The 21,086-nt window shown below is 42.0% G+C and overlaps 1 protein-coding gene across 1 annotated transcript; it reads left to right on the plus strand.

The window, feature by feature from the left end:
* Positions 1-15,364: 15,364 nt before the first annotated feature.
* LOC139595651 (uncharacterized transmembrane protein DDB_G0289901-like) lies at positions 15,365-20,646 on the plus strand. The gene is made up of 2 exons (XM_071439191.1): positions 15,365-15,428; positions 18,374-20,646. Exons 1-2 carry the CDS (start codon positions 15,365-15,367, stop codon positions 20,644-20,646), a joined length of 2,337 nt encoding a protein of 778 aa, XP_071295292.1.
* Positions 20,647-21,086: the final 440 nt, after the last annotated feature.

Here is a 21,086-nt window from a genome sequence, read left to right on the forward strand (position 1 = left end):
TATATTTTAATTCAGAATTGTATTCATTGTTATTACATACATAAACTTGCCACTTAATGGTAAGTAATATTCACACAGAATTAACTTGACTATATGATGGACAACAATTAATTCTACTGTCTGAATAACATGACTTCACATCTCGGAGGCTGAGTCCACTTTCAGCTTGCTGATAAAGATCTAATGCAATTCACAGGAAGCAAGGCCCACATTTTAATAATTAACACTATTCATTACCTTTCAAGAGGCTAAATACACATTAAAAACCCATTCCTGAACGCCAGTGTTTAAAGCAGAGAGCTGCTCAGAAGGCACAGTGTGTTTAAGGCAGCCTGAAAGCCATCCTCCATGGCAGATAGCATCCAGCTGGCAGGGCAGGAAAGGCAGGAGCAAGGGCAGCACAGGGAGGGCAGGACCCTGCCCTGAACTGCTCCTGCAGCACAGCCCCTCTCCCCCAAACACGGCTTAGTTCCTATTCATGCCTTTGTTCTTCTCTGAAAGCTGCTTAATTGTCGAAAATAACTCCTATCAAAGCTATTCTTTTGTCATTTGAAAGAATCCTAAAATATAAGACATGGCAGCAGCCAGCAGGGAACCCGCCAGCCTTCCCTGCTGGAAATCCACCACCAGCTGTTGAGGGCAGTGAGACAGTGTTCACAGGGGTCCAAGGATGAGGGAAGAGATGAGGATCTGACTCCATGTTTCAGAAGGCTGATTTATTATTTTATGATATATATTATATTAAAACTATACTAGAAGAATAGAAGAAAGGATTTCATCAGAAGGCCAGCTAAGAATAGAAAAGGAATGGAATGATAACAAAGGTTTGTGGCTCAGACAGAGAGTCTGAGCCAGCTGACTGTGATTGGCCATTAATTAGAAACAACCACATGAGCCCAATCACAGATCCCCCTGTTGCATTCCACAGCAGCGGATCACCATTGGTTACATTTTGTTCCTGAGGCCTCTCAGCTTCTCAGGAGAAAAAATCCTAAGGAAAGGATTTTCATAAAATGTGTCTGTGACAGGGCAGCAGCTCGTTTTCCCCTTCCCTCTCCGGGCTAACCCAGGGAGGGCTTTTCTCCGCACTCTCCCCTCAGCAGCAGCAGCAGCCTCCTTCAGCTCCCCCCTCTGCTGCCACCACACCAGGCACTGACAGCTGAGCTGCTGCAGCCTCTGCACCCTGCTACAAACACCTCAGCTTCCCCAGCCATCCTCTCTCTCCTCATTTCTTCATATTCCCAACCTCCTTTCCTCTTCTGCCTTTTCTCCCCAGGCTCCTCTATCCCCCGCAAGTGAAAGCAGCAAGTAAACAAAAGGCCATTCACATCACCAGGGCTGAAATGAACTCAACTCCTCTACAAAAATGCTCCATAAATTCTTCCCCAAATTCGTACATAAAATACACTCCTAACTGGGGAGAAAATATCATTTGCTGGTTGTTTCTTCAGCACATTAAACTGCCAGGATTGTGACAGAAGTAGTGAAACATTTGGGGTAGAAAATCCATTAGTAATTCCTAGGGTAGGAATTTCAGATATTTGGAGAGGACGTAGTATATAAAACACTTTATTTAAGATTTACAAAATCTGTTATTGTTTCCAGATAACATAAGGTTAAAAAATAAAATCCCATCATTTAAAGCCTACAAAAATCTAGAAGCTTAGATTATTTTCACACAAGCATTCTCATTTATAGTATACAATCACACAGGTTTTTACAGCCATTGAAAATAAAACATTCCTTCCATGACTTGAAAACAGCTCTTTTTCGAGCATACAAGAGACACCATAAATTGGATTAAAGCAAACCTACACAACTTGGGAACCCATATGTCAAACTTACAAAGTTTAAGAAAGTTAGTTCTCTGAGGACTAGAACTCCAATACATTATAAAACTTTTTCCATGTGAACCATTTATGCAAAAAGACACTAAAGAACAACTTTAAAGCTGACATTAAAAGAAAAACATGGAATGAGGTCCATTTCTGGTGCTATTCCATTCAGTTACACCACGGGTCAACTTGTCCCATGATCTGTAGAAATACTGTCATGATTCATCACAGTGAAAAAAGACACCAAAACCTTCTTTAGTTAAAGCATTAAATACACTAGATAAACTAGGAAACAATTGCCAGAAATACTTCAAATTAAAAGTATAATTTCCACCAGCATTAAATAAATTCATTCATCTTAAATGCCTTTTGACTTTATGTTCTCAGAGCAAATTTATTTTGTCAAATGACTATAAGACGCAAACAAGAATGAGCTATTATAATGCCAATATTACCTCAGTCAAGCAGATTAACTCTTGCTAATTATTAAATTACACATCTGGCTTGCTGCACACTGTTAGCTGGCAAGAAGTCCTAGTTAGCTATCTGGAAGTGCTCGGGGTGGTAGCTGAACACCCTGTGCGCGTAGGGATCGCTGTCGGCCGAGGCTTTCTGTGCTGGGTAGTGGTGGTAGCTGGTGCTGTGCAAGTGCTCACAGTGCAGGCTGAGCCACTCTCGCTCGCTGCTGAACCTCTCAGCTTCGGCAAGGATCCTGGTCAGAGCCATGATGTAGCTCAGAGCCATCTGCAGGGTCTCGTACTTGGACAGTTTCTTGTCCTGCCCCCACTGCGGCACCACCTTCCTCAGGCGGTCGAAGGCCGTGTTGAGCCCCTGCATGCGGCGCCTCTCGCGGGCGTTGGCAGCCAGCCTCCTCTTGGCAGCGTTCTCCATCCTCTCCGAGCTGCCCCTCACCACACAGCCGGCCCCGTTCTCCATCCTCTCCGAGCTGCCCCTCACCACACAGCTGGCCCCATTCTCCATCCTCTCCGAGCTGCCCCTCACCACACAGCCCGTCGCGTTCTCCATCCTCTCCGAGCTGCCCCTCACCACACAGCCCGTCCCGTTCTCCATCCTCTCCGAGCTGCCCCTCACCACACAGCCCATCCCATTCTCCATCCTCTCCGAGCTGCCCCTCACCACACAGCCCGTCCCGTTCTCCATCCTCTCCGAGCTGCCCCTCACCACACAGCCCATCCCATTCTCCATCCTCTCCGAGCTGCCCCTCACCACACAGCCCATCCCATTCTCCATCCTCTCCGAGCTGCCCCTCACCACACAGCTGGCCCCATTCTCCATCCTCTCCGAGCTGCCCCTCACCACACAGCCCATCCCATTCTCCATCCTCTCCGAGCTGCCCCTCACCACACAGCCCGTCGCGCTCCTGCACTGCGAGCCTGGCTCCACCACTGGCTCCAGGGGATTGCCTTTACAGGTCTTCATAGTTGGTGCAGCTTCACTGTCACACGCTAGCAAAAATTCGCCTTCTAAAGAGTGGTAAGGAAAGTACTCATGGAGTAACCCTTGAACCACTTCAATCCGTTTCCCAATATAAATTATGGAGTATTTTTCTTGCCTTCTAAAAGAATAAATATAATAAAATAAAAGTTCTTCTGGTTCTTCTGGAAATGTCTGAAAATTGTTTCTTATCGTTGAAAGAAAGAATGAAGCATTTTTTATGTCTTATGCTTTCATTCTTTTAATTTCTTGAATCTCAAAGAGAGAGAGAAAACAATGAAATCTCCATTCTCAAGATGTATGTTAATGAAGAAAACAGTCCGTTGAATCCAAGAGGGATCGTACTGGATTAAAGGCACAACAACTCCCAATGGCAGTTTCAAGTGAGAGCAGTCCTGGCTCGGTTCAAGAGGGGATTTTGTGATGGCGATGGTTGTGCTCTGAAGCCGTGAGTCCCTCAGAGATCTCTTTCCTTGGCTCTGCTGGCCAGCAGGGATGGTGTGCAGCGGCCAGGATGAGGCTTTATAGGAGCACAAGAGCTGAACAGGTGGTGGCAGGTGGGCGGGCGGCACGCTGCTGCCATCCCAGCACCTTCCCACCCTGGGAACTACAGGGGAAAAAGCCAAACAGTAAAATCCCAACATTACAGCCTTCATCTGGTGAGAAGTCTTCCAAAGCCATTCTGTCCAGCCCTAACAACTTGCCATCTGGAGTAGTGTCTGGCTGGCCCCACAAGACTCTGGGCAGTTAAGCAAAAGACCCTTTCAATGGATAATCTGTTGCAACTCAAGGGGAAAAAAAAAATCTCTGTGCATTGTAGTATTTGTACATTAAAACCTGTGAAAATTCTGGCTAAGTGTTGAGGATAGAATAACTGCATTAATCAAAGAAGAGAAAGAGCTAAAAGATAGATGACCAAGAATAGAACTGTTTCGCACATATGGTACCAAAATAAGTAAACTCAAATTATGAGAAACCCTCCAGCATCCACAATTTTAATATTGTATAAAGTACAAAACATTGCAAGCAGAGTAGTGTCTTAGGAAAAAAGGGGATTATATATTTGCCTGTCAGCAAATCAAAGTCATTAAAATAATATAAATATATTTAAACAGTTAAAATGTAGTGATAGATTTACCTAATAATTGCAAAATATTTAGATGGGTTATGATAGTTATAGAAAAAAACACGTAAGTATACTAATCACCTGAAAACTGCCTTTTTAATACACCCTATTAAAGTATGTATGTGCATTTGACATGAATTAAAGGTGTATTTTTAGTACTGTATTTCTAAACAAGTGACAAGAATAAAAGAGGATGTGAAAAAAAAATCTTCTTGCTGGCAGCAAAGGATCAATTCTGCTACAACTGTAATGCCAGAGGAGCCACAATATACACACACCCATGCCCCATAATTATAACATCTTTCTTTTACTGTACTTGTACTGTACTAAAATCACAAGTACATAAACTTACCAGGAAATATCACATGATCTTTTTATGATGTACACAAAAGGAGAGAAAAAAAAACCTGACACACAATGATTTATTATCTGTATTGATTTCAAACTTAATTAAATTGTTACCAGCATTCATAAATTAGAAACTTTTTTCATTAGAGACTGAATACTGTATATTTATTTAGAACTATAGCTCAATTGTTTTCATTATGACTCCAAAACTTGGTGTAGTTGTAAACAGCTGATTAATCCCTAGCAAAAGCAATGACAATGAAATGAGGTTGAATAATCCAAAAACAATAGGATGCAATTGAACACTAATGGACTCCAGCATGACAGATGTTGGATGTCGGCTGTTACGCCCAGTTGCTCTGCTCTTAATATTCCCCATCCTAATGATCATGAGCAGAGATGATAGTTGGGGTAGGGAGCCTCCATTATTCCATTATCAAAATGTATGCCACTTCTTCAATTTTTAAAGAAGTGCAACTTGGTCACGTTTCATTAGAAATGTTCGACTTGGCTGTGTGTGTGCGCTGACCTATTCTCCAAACATAAAGAGCTTCTACCACTCACTAAAGCACCACTTTCTGATTGTCTGTGTGAGAACAGCTCCCTGCAAAAACCCACAGAAACATATGTCTTCCCTAAAGGATCAGCAATTAGAACTTGTGAGATTTCTGTTTCTGAAGATGCTCCATGGGAAGTACCGCAAGAGCAGGAAAGAAGATCCACATCTGATCTTCATGCTACTGCTAAAGCATATTTCAGTGCTCCTGCAGCCTTCTAGCCCTAATTTTGTTATCCCTAAGTTTGTTAGTTAAACCCTAGGTCTCTTACAGTGAATGTCAAATGATTTTTCATGTAAAAGAACACCAGAGGATTAAGGTGTCCTGTAAGTTAATAAATACTGTGTGTTCTCATGAACTAGCTGCTACTCAATTCAGGTAGTTAATTGCTCTTCATCTTAAGAGTGCTGCTAACATCATGCCACAAACACAAAAAGCTCCCCTTTCAAACAGAGTACTGTATTTTTCCACTTGGCAGCAGTTTTGTTTTTTTAACTTAATATGTCCTGCCAGCATAAATTACAATGAAGACTTCAAATATATTGAAAATCACAGTGCTTCAGAAACTTGGTATTTTCCTTCACTAATGCACAGTAACCCAGCACACAGCAGTGCTGTTAATTCTCCCTTCCTAACTGATTCACCACCATCATCATGCTTTGACTAACATAGTGCTGTAATCTCAGGAGAGAAGCTGTGATTTATCTCTCCTACTGAACACGCCGTAACTTCAGCTTAAATGATTTACTATCAAATCACAGGACAAGAGCCCAGATCCATTTAGACTAACAATGAACTAATAACAGGATTTGATAGCTCACAGGCAAAGCTAAAAAATGCTGGCTGATCCAAATACCTGGTTTTCATCACTTAAAATTTTGTAAAGTTCCTGCTTTATGAAAGTGAAATACAAAACGTATCAAGGTCTTATTCACACAACCTACTTCATTTGCCCAGCCCCATTGCATTGCCTTATGGTAATGTTATCTCAAACTAAAAAATAATCTGCTTTATTGCTCAGTGAATAAGAGAAAGGGTATCAGTTGGAATTTTCACAGGTTTCCTTCACTCACTTTGATTTCCTCTATATTTCAGTTTGTCTCAATTAGCCCTTATGTAATTGTACTCTCTCCTCCCTTTACTTTTAACAATTCCTCATATATATTACTATTTGAAATATTTTTTAAATTATTATCAATATTTTTATTACATATTTTTAAAGCTCTTACCATGTCCTGATGTGATAAACTGCTGTGGTGCTAAAACCTTTTCTTAAATCCTAACTTATATTAGTTTTGTGGGTTTTGTACATCAACCATTTCTCAAAAAATTCCCTTTTACTTTTTTTTCCTCATTAGATAATCCCAAACCAGAAAAACACCAGAATCACCAGAAAGAAGTTCTATGTCTACGCAGTTGCTCAAAATTCAATCTTTGATTCTCTAACTAAGCAGGTACCAATTTAGTGCTACTTCATCATCCTTGCAGCATTATTTCTGAGTCAGATTTTAATTCTAAACCAGTATCATTAACCAAAATATTATGTTTCCCTCAGAGAAAAACAAGAGACAGATAAGAATGCTATTTCAGTCATAAACCAGATTATTTTAGCAACCTCAAGTCACACCAATATTAGGAAAATAAAGGAGAGTTTCAATTCATTAAAGAAATTAGGTAGTTTCAGTATTTATGACTACATAGATAAACCCATTCAAAATTGTCTGCTAGGTATCCAAGTAAAAAACTCAGATGCAATTAGTGCAGCACCCACTAAGAGATGAATGTCTTTCACCTGTACTACAAAAACACAATCTAATTACTTTGATTACTTTTATTGGGGATTGACTGGCACCAGAGGCTAAATTTAAAATGAAATGAAAGCAATATTTCTAGTTAAAGTCGAATTCCACCCTACTTTCTCTAGCTGTATTTATAAAAACATATACAAGCAATGGATCAAAAGAAGAATCTTACCTCTCCCTTCTAGGCAGAACTATTTCCTCTCAGGTAGAGCCCTTCTAAAAGCCTCAAGACTCGTCACCACTGCTGTTTACCCTGAGCAAAGCAGAAAGAATGGCAAGCTGTATGCTGCCTAATTAAGAGCAGGTGGGTAACTACCAAAATGTGGCCATCCTTGAGGGCCCAATTTCTTGTAACATTTGACTCAGCTCACAAGACAGGCTAGAAATCCATGGTGTGCAGAATCACTCCTTTTCCTGCCTTGGTTATTTGTGTTGTTTTCCCTGTCAGAGCGACAGAAATATCCAAACCCAACAATTCACTAGAGAATGTTGTATCCTGCAGGGACACTTAGGAACTAATACTGGAAATGGAATAACAACCTACAGCTGCAGGAGGAGTTTGAGCCATTTCACCTGGGGCTTCCACCCTGGCACTGGACACCTTTTCCTATAAGGAACAGTTCCCTTTCCTCCTCAGCCTCTCTGGGCTGAGCTCTCTTTCTAGCAGCCAAGGACCTGTCCCAGCTGCACTTCAGGTCCTACCTGCCTCACCACCCTCCAGTTACCACTGAAATTCACCCATTTCTCTTCTGCTCCACATTGTCCTTCCCACCTCCCTCAGCTGAGGCTCAAAAAGTAGAGCTTTCCCCAGTGATCCTGCACAGAACACCCTCTCAACATAACTTTGTTTGAAAGCATGCTTTTGAAACAGGGGTCAGAAACCTCTGAAAAAACCAAAAAGGAGAAAGGAGTCCTTTTACCACCTTACCAGAGGAACAAGTCTTGAACATTTAACTGTTTCTCACCTATACTATATATTGAATTTTGTTACATTATGTACCTTTGTATACACACACAATAGATCATGAAAGAAGTATACACCTAGAATGATATGGTAACCCACTGAACCACTAGAGCAGCAAAAAAAGCTCTGATTATTACAAAGCCAGTGAATTTTCCAAGTACCGCATACATGGCACGTGCTTAAAAATACAGTTATCTGTCAAGGTCAACTGCACCTGCACATGCTCAGCAATTTGCAGAAGCTGTCCTGATGTTTTTCACAAGGGAACCTACAGCCACAGCACACCAGGGCACACACAGTGACCTGGCACAAGGCTCACTGGTCACTGCCCCAGCAGAACCATGCAAGGAAGCTTGGCTGCTGCAGTTCCACAGCTAAACCAGCTAGTCTGGGTAAATACTGACTCTGTTCATCTTCCAGCTGTCAATTAGCTTGATCAGCACTATCTCCAGTACCACAGGGCAATACAAATTTAAAAAAATGTTAAATATATTTGTTAAGCATTACTTGTTAACATTACATAGGCATTCTGACATAGGCAAGAGCAGAACTCATTTATTTAAGATGTAATTCAGTTTCTTTAAGCATCTTTAATTTTCCTATGTACTCAGTTTCAATGAAACAAGAGTCTTCCAGGGATGACCTTCCATTATTATATAGCTTGAGAATTACTAAAAGCACCATGCATGCTCTCCACCATGAACCAGATGAGTGAAGGAATCTACTTTATCCTCCTGATTCCAGACAGGAATTACTGTGATCTCTGATAGATGTTTTCCTAATCTGCTCTATAAAACCTCTAACAGGGTAATCAGCAGCACAAGTGGTAAATTGTTATTATTATTATTATTATTATTATTATTATTATTATTATTATTATTATTATTATTATTATTATCTTTGCATAGATCAGATAGCTCAGGATTAGGAAGATGAAGTAGATGGTCAGGACATATTTCATATCTGATTTGACCACATTTCCTCCCAGCAGAAGGAATTATAAACTCAGGACTCTTGGGTTCAGCACCAGAGCCTGGAGAGAGCAATTCTCCAGAGGGTGTTCACCTCTCAGTTCTGAGGCTCTTCCTTAGTCCTCCTCTCTCCTGTGGCCCCTTCCCTTTTTTTAACTTTTTCAGGTGTCTCTCATCCAATTATGACCCTGCCCATCACAGTCACCTCTGTAAAATACAAGGGGATCTTTGAGATTCCAGGGGTGGGAATTCCTGTCTTTACCCCCTGTGCCCACTGCCCTCCAAACAGGAGAACCTCCACTTGGTCCTTTCAGCCTCAAACCAGAAATGTTTGTGCAAAACAGATTCTGCAGAGATGGCAACAAGCAAAGCCCAACTATTTATGAATCTGCCTGTGTGAAGCAGGATGTGTGCACTTGTTTTCAGAACTTTATTAATATAGCTGAATTTAATGGGCTGCTTGACACTGCAGCAACACCTCTGCTACAAATGAAACAAAACCAAAGATCCCAAGCTTGCTGCAAAGAATGGATAAACCAAAATCTTTTAACAGGAAATCAGCTGTGTTCTTCCTTAACCAACAGACATGGTCAGACAGCCTCAAGCAGAGGGTATGACTTGTTATTCCATTTTACTGCTGACAGGGCAGCCTTTTGCTGGATCAGGTGGTGGTATGGCCTTCCTGTCCCTAGGAGCTGCTTCTCCCCAAACACCAGAATGAGAGGCCTTAGATTGAGCCAGTTCCCTACACCAACCTTGGGAAAAAACAATCTTTCTTACACTGTACTAAGTTACTCTTAAATTACCTTTTTGCTATGACATCAGAAGCACAAGAAATGCATTAACATTATTGCAATCACTGCTTAAAAAACCCTCAATTTCATTTGCTCTATATTAAAAAAAACAAAACAAAAAAAAAAAACAAAAAAAAAAACAAAAAAAACAAGACCATTCACAAGTCAGCCTTTAATTTTTTTTTCTTTGGAATTGAGTAGAAAGCCTACAAAAAGTCCTAAAAATAAAAACTGACTGGGTAACTATGCTGAGAGACAGTATGGAAATTCAGCATGGAACACAAGTAATTCCCTAGAAGACTCTCCCCTGTTGAAGATCATCAAATATCAAGGTGGGAAAAAACAACCCCTTTTTATTTTCTTATAACCCTTTTTCTCTTTATGTCTGGGGATTGTATTCCTGACTCACAGGAGAACTAAACCTGTTCATACAGTGTCTACAGACTTCAGTACTGGCAATGAACTGACTTCATCACAGCCTATGGCAGAGAGAGCTGCTACAGGAGGGGAGCTCTCTGTTTACTCTTGAGGGGAAAAAGAGGAGCAGAGAAAGGGAGATATAAAAGGTGTGTCATGGTATCAAAGGAGAGGAGTGCAACAACGTGCTCCCTCTGAGTTTCCCGAATACCTCATCAGAAAAAAATCCTATTTACAATCAAACAAACAAACAAAAAAACAACCAACCAAAAAACCAACCAAACAAACAAAAAAAACCCCAAAAACCTGCTTGTACATGCAGATTTTGGTCAAACAAGGAGTTTGGTGTACTTCAAAAATAGGGAAAACATTGCAGCATTTTATTACTGAATTACATCCTATTTTATTAAAACTTTTCTGCATAATTTGTAACTGTGAAAAAAACCCCTGAGTGAAAGCACCTTTTCTCTCCCCAGACATGAACAGTTAGTCCATCTCACTTCTAGGGAGGTTTTTCCCTCACATGCTAACTGTCCATGGGTCAGGAGCAATGACAGCCACTCTGAACATTCAGCTTTTTATTCCTTCCACCAAAAGCACAGATTTTCTCAATTCTTTCCTACTGTGAAAAGTCACTCTGTACTGTCTGTTCTCTATCAAGAGGCACAAAGAGCTCAGCCTGAAGCTGACATCTTCCTGCACCTGTTGCCACAAAACCCAAGGAGATGTGGAGCTGAGTGCTGCAGTCCACTTGTGGGACATTGTCACTGGAATCCTGAAACCTGCTGCACTCCACTGCAGAAATAATGAATGTGCAGAACAATACAGGGGAGTCTAAGGATGAAAATGAGGGTGTAAATTGTTTGAAACAGAAATACTTCTTGGCAAGTAGATAAAAAACAAAAGCCAGTAGAGAATGGTCTCCTTTTTGAAAAGCAGAAAAGTACACAAGGAAGAAGCTCTGTGTGGGATAAAATACAGTATCTAATGCCATGAACTTCTAAAGGCCTGAGTATATTTAATATTCAGCCCTAAGTAATCTCACTGAATTTAATGGCAGTCTGCTTACAATATTAGACAGGATCACCTGGAATTTCAGGGATAAGAGAAAAGTGATAAAAGGCAATGGGGAAAAACAAGGGCCACAAGATGAGCTATGAGCAGAGATACAGGCAGGAATAGAAAGTGACAATAATAAAATATGGGAAGGTTTCGAGTGGACTGAGCTGCAACAGTTTGCAGCAGCAAGAACACACAGTCCCTAAGATTAGGAACTGTCTTTGTTTTATTTTTTCTCCAGCCCTCTGACTGATTGTTGTAACATGGAGAAGAGAATGTAATGTACCTTGGAAATTAATTCCAGTTATACAGCTGGTTCCTAGCCAATTAGGAAGAAGACTCTCAAAACTCCTCATCTCCCAAAACCATAATTAATGCTACAGTTAATGTTGCTTGCTCAATCTATACACAAAATCGTGTATAGATTGTGCCATAGTTTATTGACTAATAAAAATACAAGAAGGAACAATGAAGAGAGTGATGCCAAAGGATGCTTTTATAAAGTCATTTTTCACTTCAGAAGGAGTTATTTTCCTGTGTAAACAGGCATAAAATTACTACCCAGTGCCCTGCTTCTCATTGATTTCTACTTGGCACAGTTTGCCAGATGCTGTTTGCTCTGAGTGTCGCCTTGACCTGCCCTGGTGACGCTGGCCCCTTTCTGCTTTGTGGCAGGATTTTCCCAGCGGGGAGGTCCCACCCCTCTCAGAGTTCAGTTGCAACTTTTGCTAAAGGCTCAGAGGTTACCCATATGTTGTAGTGCAGGGGCCAGCCTGGCTGGAATTAACTCAGGAGTGGCGTCCAGCTTTGTGGCTGGAGCTGGCCCAGAGGAGATTATAAATGCCCCAAAACTAATTAAATATTTTGTCTCCTGCTGGTAAACAAAAGCGAATGAGGGCAAAAATACGAAATGCCTGATTTAACTAGGATCTGTAAGTAGCTTGACAACAGCAACCCTGAAGTCAGTGATGCATGATTTAAAAGCCCCTAATGGGTCAAAGCTGCTACACAAATGAGACTTTTGTCGATTATCCTTCACTTTATAGATTTGCAGAACTGTTACATAAATGTACTTGCTGTCCGTTTCCAGAGGAGCCTTTCTGGGGTAAGAGCCATGCATCCACAGATTTCTTTGGAAGAATTCTTAACTTTCACTTTTGCACTGAAGAAATACAGAAAGTAAATATAACCACCGAGGAAATAGGTACAAATAAGAACTGACAGCATTTTCAGTAACATTTTCAAGGATCTGAACCGTCAAGTGTTGCTTCATAAAAATGAGAGAAAAATCTCTCAGTTAAAAACAGATCTAGTAAAATGTTTTCAATTCCATTTTCTCAGCTAAGTGCCTAATTCTAGGCACTTCTATTTAAATATGTATCTATAAAATACAATATTCTATATATATTATATATATAGAATATATTCTATATATTCCATAGAATATACAGAATCAGTTAAATTATTTAAATGCAGAATAATATATATCTAACCAATTAAATTATTTAAATAATTGGTCAAATGCTTTTGATATCTATAATTCAGATTTCATCTATTCAGTTATGTAAATCAAAAATCCACTCTCATGGCATTTTAAATATTGTCTGTCCATAAGGACATATTATATTTTAAAATACACTGCTGCAGACTCAGTTTCTTTTCTTTTAGAAATACGTAAGAATTGTCACATAAATATTCCATGACAATGTTTTAGAAGGTTAAGTGATGAAAAGTGTCACAAAAACCCCATTATGAAACAAAATGAGAATTCCAATTTGATATTCTGTATACTAATTTCCCATTCATGCTTAACTTCACGTGTTTCTGTAATCCTGCTGCAGCTAATGGGACTAATCCAGTATCGAAAGGCAAAAATAAGGTTTGGTTGTCCAGGACCACAGTGCATAATGCTGTGAACTACAAAATGACTTGTTCAGGAAAGCAGAACATTCACCTCATCTGGGAGGACATGTGTATATTTTCCATAAACCCAGTTTTATTTGTTTTTAAAAAAAAACATTAGAGTAAGGTTATCTTTATCTGCTAAAATTTGAAACTTACTAAAAATGGCAAGGATCAAGAAAAAAAGAAAAGGAAAACTTAAAACAAATTGGTATATATACATATACACACATATATAAAATATAGACTATATATATATAGACCTCACTTCAATTTTATTGTACTTTAGCATTAGATCTTTATAATTTAACTGTGATGCAAATGAAGTCACCCTCAGCCACATTAAGTGAAGGTTTATGCTAAGGGCTGATGTCGCAATTACTGCTTTCAGAGGGAGGAGGAAGCCTTGGAGCTCTCTGGGTGTGCCCCCTGCCCAGGCAGCTGAGTGCCCACGCACACTCTCCTATTCCACATCTGCTCCTTTGTCTGCACGGACAGCAGGACGCCGCAGAGGTTTCCCCATCAAAGAAAGGCAATTGGAAAAGATTAAGATGTTCTAGTTAGGCCCACGGTAACATTTGATGTTTTGGATTTTCAGCTCTCCCAAGTGTCACATTGGGAGCTCCCAGGAATTGGATGTGACGGGGGTATTCTAAAAGCTACCAGGAAAGAATAAAGAAACACTTGATGTGCCTGCTAACAGTTAATGCTGGCTCACAATGCACAAAGGACAATGTTTCCATCAGGTACCACAGAATAAAGTGATAAGCCATGGCTAGGAGAGCAAAAAATCTCACTGCACTCCATGGACACAGCAAAAGGACTGAGCATTTGACATCTAAAAGCTTGCTGTTTGCTTTTTTTCTCCCATAAAGCTAATTGTTTCTCTTAATTCCTTATTATTTCAGGATTTCAAGAGTCTTGAAAGTCATCATTCTATCTGATTTCAGTGGAGTTTTTTTCTGAATTGTACAAACATGAGGATGGGAAAGTAAATTATTAGTCTTAGTGGTCTTAAATTAAGGTCTTAGTGGACCTTAGTTATTATCTTTATTATTATTATCTGTAATATTATTACAGAAATATTATTATTTCTGTAAAAAAGTATATAGTTATACTTTTCTACAGAAGTATTTTCAGCCACTGCTGTTATACAAGTTCCCTTCTTTCCATACAAAATAAATTACACAAGCATTCTTATTTAATTGCATACATCATGGTTTATGTCATCAACTACTCATGGACTTTAATTCCTGCAAAAAATGCAGGAAGGCAGCTCTATTTCTGTCACAGCTGGCCTTATTCACATATAATTGAGAAGCAAAAATATATGTATTACTTTTTTTTCCTTACAATTTCGAAAAAAACAGTGTGAGCACAGGAATAATTATACTTGTGTAATTCAGACTCACTGAAAAACGTGCCTCTGATGGAAGTGCTCTGATCAGTTTGAAGAATTAGGGATGCTTTTCAAGTCAAACACTAGGTTGAAGAATATGGGTGACAAAACAGGAACATGTATGTATGACTGCACAGGGGACACGAGCTCGTCTCTGCTTTTTCCACAAAGGCTGTTTTCCACACAGGGTGTTAATGCTTTCTCCCCCAAAGCAAAAAATTTCAATAAATTGCACAAGGCCTTTGCACAGGCTGTTAGAACCATGTAAGAAAATTTCTCCTAGTTAAGAAAAGATGCCATAACCAGTGTCAGCTCTCACTAAAAGAACAAGATGCTTGAAAACAACTGAGGAAAGGAAACAAACACACAGAACTTCAGCTATCTCCTGCTTTTCCTTGGCTGGCAGGAAAGCCTAACAGAAGCAATGAACTCATATTGTACTCTTCTAAGGATCAAGATCCCACCTTGGTTTTGCCCATCTCAAAATCCTAGGGCATAGCACAACTTAATCCACACTTCCCACCAGCCAGGAATGCAGCAAAGACCACCTTCCACATACAGTTCCCTTTGGAGCTCTTCCTGGAACTGCCTGTACTGGTCTTCAGTCAGTGCTAGTGCTTGACAAGACAACCAAATCCTTTGTGAAGAACTTCCAAAATGAAACAGAAATACCAATTAACTGGTATTCTGTCTGGAACTAATTTAATTCAAAGGTGTCTTCCAGTACCTTGGGATATGGAGTGTTCTGCTCTGGAGAGAATCAATCAGTGGGAGATTGATGAAGGGGTGCTGAGGTCAGGTTTGCAAATACAGAACCATCTGCAGAGTCTCCTGGGTTGGTACCTGCAGCACAGTAATTTACAGGAGCAGGTGTTTCCTTTTAATCTACATTTTTTTTCTGCTGAAATTGTAACTTTATTAAAAAGTGTCTGCAGTTTATTATTAAGAGGGTACTTTGTTCATTTTTGCTATTAACTGACTGCTGAAAGGTTTCTGAAAGTTTTAATGCCCATAATCCTTAAAAATACAGTTGAGAAAAGAGGCTGTGATGTTAAGTATGGAAGTCAACCAGACAAATCTTTAGAAAGCTGCTACATGTAAACACAATAAAGCCCAAAAGTCTGTTCTTAAAGCAGAATTATATTGTTCAGGACTGAGCCATTTCTTCCCAAATAAGGGTGACTGAAATTATTCCAGTCATGAAGATTCTAATTTATTTTTGTTTACAGCCATAACTAACTCTGGAGAAAGGAAGCTTTCTGAAACAGAAAAACACTCAAGAATTCCAGCTGGAATTTCCCACCTTGGTAAGATGGGCACTCTGGTCAGTCCCCTTTGGTTTGGCTCCAAAGCACAGCAAAGGTCAGTAAAGAACATTTGAAGTCCAGCTCAGGTTCCTGGCTTTGCTGCACCTCACACCTTGCTCCAGCTCCACTCTAATCCACATTATCCCTTGTCAGGCCTGACCCCCACACCATCCAAACTGGCTTTGCAAGGTTCCAAAGGTGCTCACATTACAGTCTCCACAAAGGCATTACACCCCTGCCTCTTCACAATCCTACAGATGTTCTGCACAATTTTCCTTGGGTTTGCCTGATGTACTTTACCCACCTGTAACTCCTACCAGGACAAAAAGGACATACAGAAAAGCAGTTTCCTGGTTTGACTGTATCACCAAAAGAGTCACAGAACACTGCAATGTGAATAAACCTTGGCCTTATATGAATCACAGCGTTAAAACCCAAGGAATATCCTTCTTTGCCAATCAGTGAGGCAAAACCCAAGTCAAAGTACACAAAGAAACCAATAGAGTTAGAAATTAATTTTTTTCTATATTCTGCTTTAGACATTAAATCTAAATGTCTTAGTCTAAACCAAACTTCCTAGGGAAAAAACCCATACACACCATTGACTATCTGGTCATACCCTGGGTTTTGCTCTTCCACTTTCCTATTCTTTGGAAAATTTTATTTATGGTTTGCAGTAAACTTCAGGAAATAAAAGGACAGTGACTCAGCAATTGATAAAAATCTCTAGTTCTGTGGTTTTGTTTAAGTCTCTTAATTAATTTCAAGACAGATTTACTCCTTGGGGGAAAAATAGATGTGAGAATAAAATATGCTTAATTGGCAGATTTTTCAGTTTTTAATTGAACTAATGTAATTTTTACCTGACCAAGCATCACCCTTTATTTTAATTTAGGTTTTGGGTATTTTTTTACTTCTGGGAAGGTTCCCTCTGTTCCCAGCATGTTTCCCTGTCACTCTGATGAATACTGAGACAAAGAAATCTCTCCTTTCCCAGAAATAACTGCCTCATCTGTTGCTAATTTCCCTTCCCATCCTTATGGAACACATGGCTCCTTTCTATGACCTCTTGCTGTGTGCACATTCATGAAGTCTTTAGAATTTCCTCTTCTTCCAAAACTTTCCAAATTTAACAACCACCTTCAATGTATGTTTTCTGTCTATTCTCATCTAAATAATGGAAAAGAAATGCAAAGTATTTTCACGACTCCTTTAAGCAAAGCTGTTAAATGGCTTCTTGAGTTATTCCCATTTTCTTGACATCCCTTTTAGCTCTACACTCATTTCCATAGCAGTGCATTTGTATGGTTTCTGTTGCTCACTAAAGTTTCCTGGTTTGCCTCCTTCCTCATGGCCATGTGTTTTCCTCCTGGCCCCTACACGAGCTGTGCCTCTGCAGAGGCACACACCAAAGAAGCAAAACAAGCAAAAGGGCATTTAAATGTTTGTGTTTGGGCTGCTGGATCTAGCCATGGATTTCCTCCAGCCTTACAGTGGCCTGAAGCTTCTGTGGGACACTCTCACAATAAATAACACTCAAGTGCACAGGAATTTTTGGAATTGTATTTCCCTTCAGGTCATTTGCTCTTGGTTCAACACATCTCTATGCCACCAGTCTTAATTAAGAGAGCAGCACAAAACAGTTCTGCAAATCCTCTGCACCATAAAGACTAAACAAATCCTTTGCAAAAAGATGTGAAACAAGGCCACACAAGTTCTAAATAATATTACTTTAAGTTTGCACAACCTATTTTTTAAGATGGGAAGACAGAATTTGTCACAACTTATTTCCTTTACTGTTAACTGAAATGTGCAATACAGTAAAATAAATCTTAGTGAATAATTAGGATGACCAGGTCAGCTACACAATATTTCATGAGAATAAAGTTGCTCCTCAGAAAATAAGTGCTCTTTTTCTTGCCACCCTCAGCAGCCTTACTTGTTTTGCACATGGTTGCACGTTTAATTAGCAATCTTTCTGTAAATGTCTGCAATTAGACAATGATGATTAATAAAATAACTCCTTTAAAGCTCCATTTAGGCAGCAGAACTGCACAATCAGGTATAATTAATTCATCATTAATAAATCATGGCTGATTAACTAACATGTTGATTACAAACACATTACTGCATAGCCTCCCACCTGAGCTCTGGTGATTTTTCTATCCTGAAAAGAAATAGACACAAAGTAGTAGTAAACTATAAAAAAAATGCTTTAAGCAGCAAAGATATTAGTTTGGTCAGGAAATTTATATAACAAATCTCTTTGAAATGTATGGGTCTTGTTCATTATTAGTTCTCTTGAGTAAAACAAATTATTGTACTGTCTATTTGTTAAATGTGGATGGGTGAACAATGGCTGGGTCTTGAATTCACTTTTACTCCTAAGGAAGCCTCTTTTCCTCTGATCATGGGCCAGATTCAGCCTTTGCCTAAGCCAGCAGGAAGAATGAAAGCAGCAGCACTGCTGCTCCAAAAGGTGCACAGCCCCTTCAGCCAGGAACAACCCAGGGACTATCCAGGGAACATCCAGGGAACAACCGGGGAACAACCCGGGGAACAACCAGGGAGTATCCGGGGAACAACCCGGGAACATCCGGGGAACATCCAGGGAACTACCTGGGGAACAACCCGGGGAGCAACCCGGGGAACAACCCAGGGAGTATCTGGGGAACATCCAGGGAACAACCGGGGAACAACCCGGGGAACAACCCGGGAACGTCCGGGGAACATCCAGGGAACTACCTGGGGAACAACCCGGGGAACAACCCGGGGAACAGCCTGGGGAATATCCAGGGAACAACCCAGGGAGTATCCAGGGAACATCCGGGGAACAACCCAGGGAGTATCTGGGGAACAACCAGGGGAACAACCCAGGGAATATCCAGGGAACATCCCGGGGAACAACCCGGGGAACATCCAGGAAACAACCCAGGGAACATCCAGGGGAACAACCCAGGGAACATCCCGGGGAACAACCCGGGAACAACCCGGGGAACAACCCGGGGAACAACCCGGGGAACAATCCGGGGAACAACCCGGGGAACAACCCGGGGAACAACCCAGGGAACATCCCGGGGAACAACCCGGGAACAATCCGGGGAACAACCCGGGGAACATCCAGGGAACAACCCGGGGAACATCCAGGGGAACAACCCGGGGAACATCCCGGGGAACAACCCGGGGAACATCCAGGGAACATCCAGGGAACAATCCGGGGAACAACCCAGGGAACATCCAGGGAACATCCAGGGAACAACCCGGGGAACATCCAGGGAACAACCCGGGGGAACAACCCGGGGGAACAACCCGGGGGAACAACCCGGGGAACAACCCGGGGAACATCCAGGGAACAACCCGGGGAACAACCCGGAGAACATCCAGGGAACAACCCGGGGAACAACCCGGGGAACAACCCGGGGAACATCCAGGGAACAACCCGGGGAACAACCCGGGGAACATCCAGGGAACAACCCGGGGAACATCCAGGGGAACATCCCGGGGAACAACCCGGGGAACAACCCGGAGAACATCCAGGGAACAACCCGGGGAACAACCCGGGGAACAACCCGGGGAACATCCCAGGGAACAACCTGGGGAACATCCAGGGGAACAACCCGGGGAACATCCAGGGAACAACCCAGGGAACATCCAGGGGAACAACCCGGGGAACAACCCGGGGAACATCCAGGGAACATCCAGGGAACAATCCGGGGAACAACCCAGGGAACATCCAGGGAACATCCAGGGAACATCCAGGGAACAACCCGGGGAACATCCAGGGAACAACCCGGGGAACATCCAGGGAACAACCCGGGGGAACAACCCGGGGGAACAACCCGGGGAACATCCAGGGAACATCCCGGGGAACAACCCGGAGAACATCCAGGGAACAACCCGGGGAACAACCCGGGGAACAACCCGGGGAACATCCAGGGAACAACCCGGGGAACAACCCGGGGAACATCCAGGGAACAACCCGGGGAACAACCCGGGGAACATCCAGGGAACAACCTGGGGAACATCCAGGGGAACAACCCGGGGAACATCCAGGGAACAACCCGGGGAACAACCCGGGGAACATCCAGGGAACATCCAGGGAACAACCCCGGGAACATCCAGGGGAACAACCCGGGGAACATCCCGGGGAACATCCCGGGGAACAACCCGGGGAACAACCCGGGGAACAACCCGGGGAACAATCCGGGGAACATCCAGGGAACATCCAGGGAACAACCCAGGGAACATCCAGGGAACAACCCGGGGAACATCCTGGGAACAATCCGGGGAACAACCCAGGGAACATCCAGGGAACAACCCGGGGAACAACCCAGGGAACAACCCGGGGAACATCCAGGGAACAACCCGGGGAACAACCCGGGGAACATCCCAGGGAACAACCCGGGGAACAACCCGGGGAACATCCTGGGAACAATCCGGGGAACAACCCAGGGAACATCCAGGGAACAACCCGGGGAACAACCCAGGGAACAACCCGGGGAACATCCAGGGAACAACCCGGGGAACAACCCGGGGAACATCCCAGGGAACAACCCAGGGAACATCCAGGGGAACAACCCGGGGAACATCCAGGGAACAACCCGGGGAACAACCCCGGGAACATCCAGGGGAACAACCCGGGGAACAACCCGAGCTGTGGGACAGGAGGCCAGGGCCAAAGCTGCCACCACAGCTGTGACCTGCACCTGATCACAAGTCCATGTGTATAAATCATCCTGCAGCTCCAGCAACTCCAGCAAGACTGAATGCAGGAGAAGAACGTGCATTTCCATTTGGAGATTCCTTTTGCTTGCCACCTAGCCCTGAGATGAGCAGTGCATTTAAATCTCATTCTTGCTATGTTCTTTGTAGCTTCAGGAGATAGAATTTTCTATTTAAACTAAGATTCTCACACTGCTACTTGTCCAGCTGCTTGGACTTAAGTAAGATGTAACTAGCAAGTTCTGATAAAATTCAAAATAAAAGGAAAAATGGGAACTTGGCACAACTAAGTTCCCGATGATTTATAAGAGGATGACATCCAACTGTTCCCACAGTATCAGAGTGTCTTCTGAATTCAAAACACATCACCCTGAAATATTGCAAAGAACTAAAGCAAAGCTTAAGACAGAGGTGACTTGAAAGAGAAA

Source organism: Agelaius tricolor, unplaced genomic scaffold (assembly GCF_023055355.1).
Source record: "Agelaius tricolor isolate 1412-34295 unplaced genomic scaffold, bAgeTri1.0.p SCAF_13, whole genome shotgun sequence".
NCBI classification, from domain to species: domain Eukaryota; kingdom Metazoa; phylum Chordata; class Aves; order Passeriformes; family Icteridae; genus Agelaius; species Agelaius tricolor.

Excerpts from the sequence above, each read along its gene's own strand:
- LOC139595651 (XM_071439191.1), top strand. The coding sequence starts at position 15,365 with ATGGAGTGTTCTGCTCTGGAGAGAATCAATCAGTGGGAGATTGATGAA. Across the intron at positions 15,429-18,373 it reads TGAAGGGGTGCTGAGGTCAG|CCAGCAGGAAGAATGAAAGC; the intron begins GTTTGCAAATAC and ends CCTTTGCCTAAG.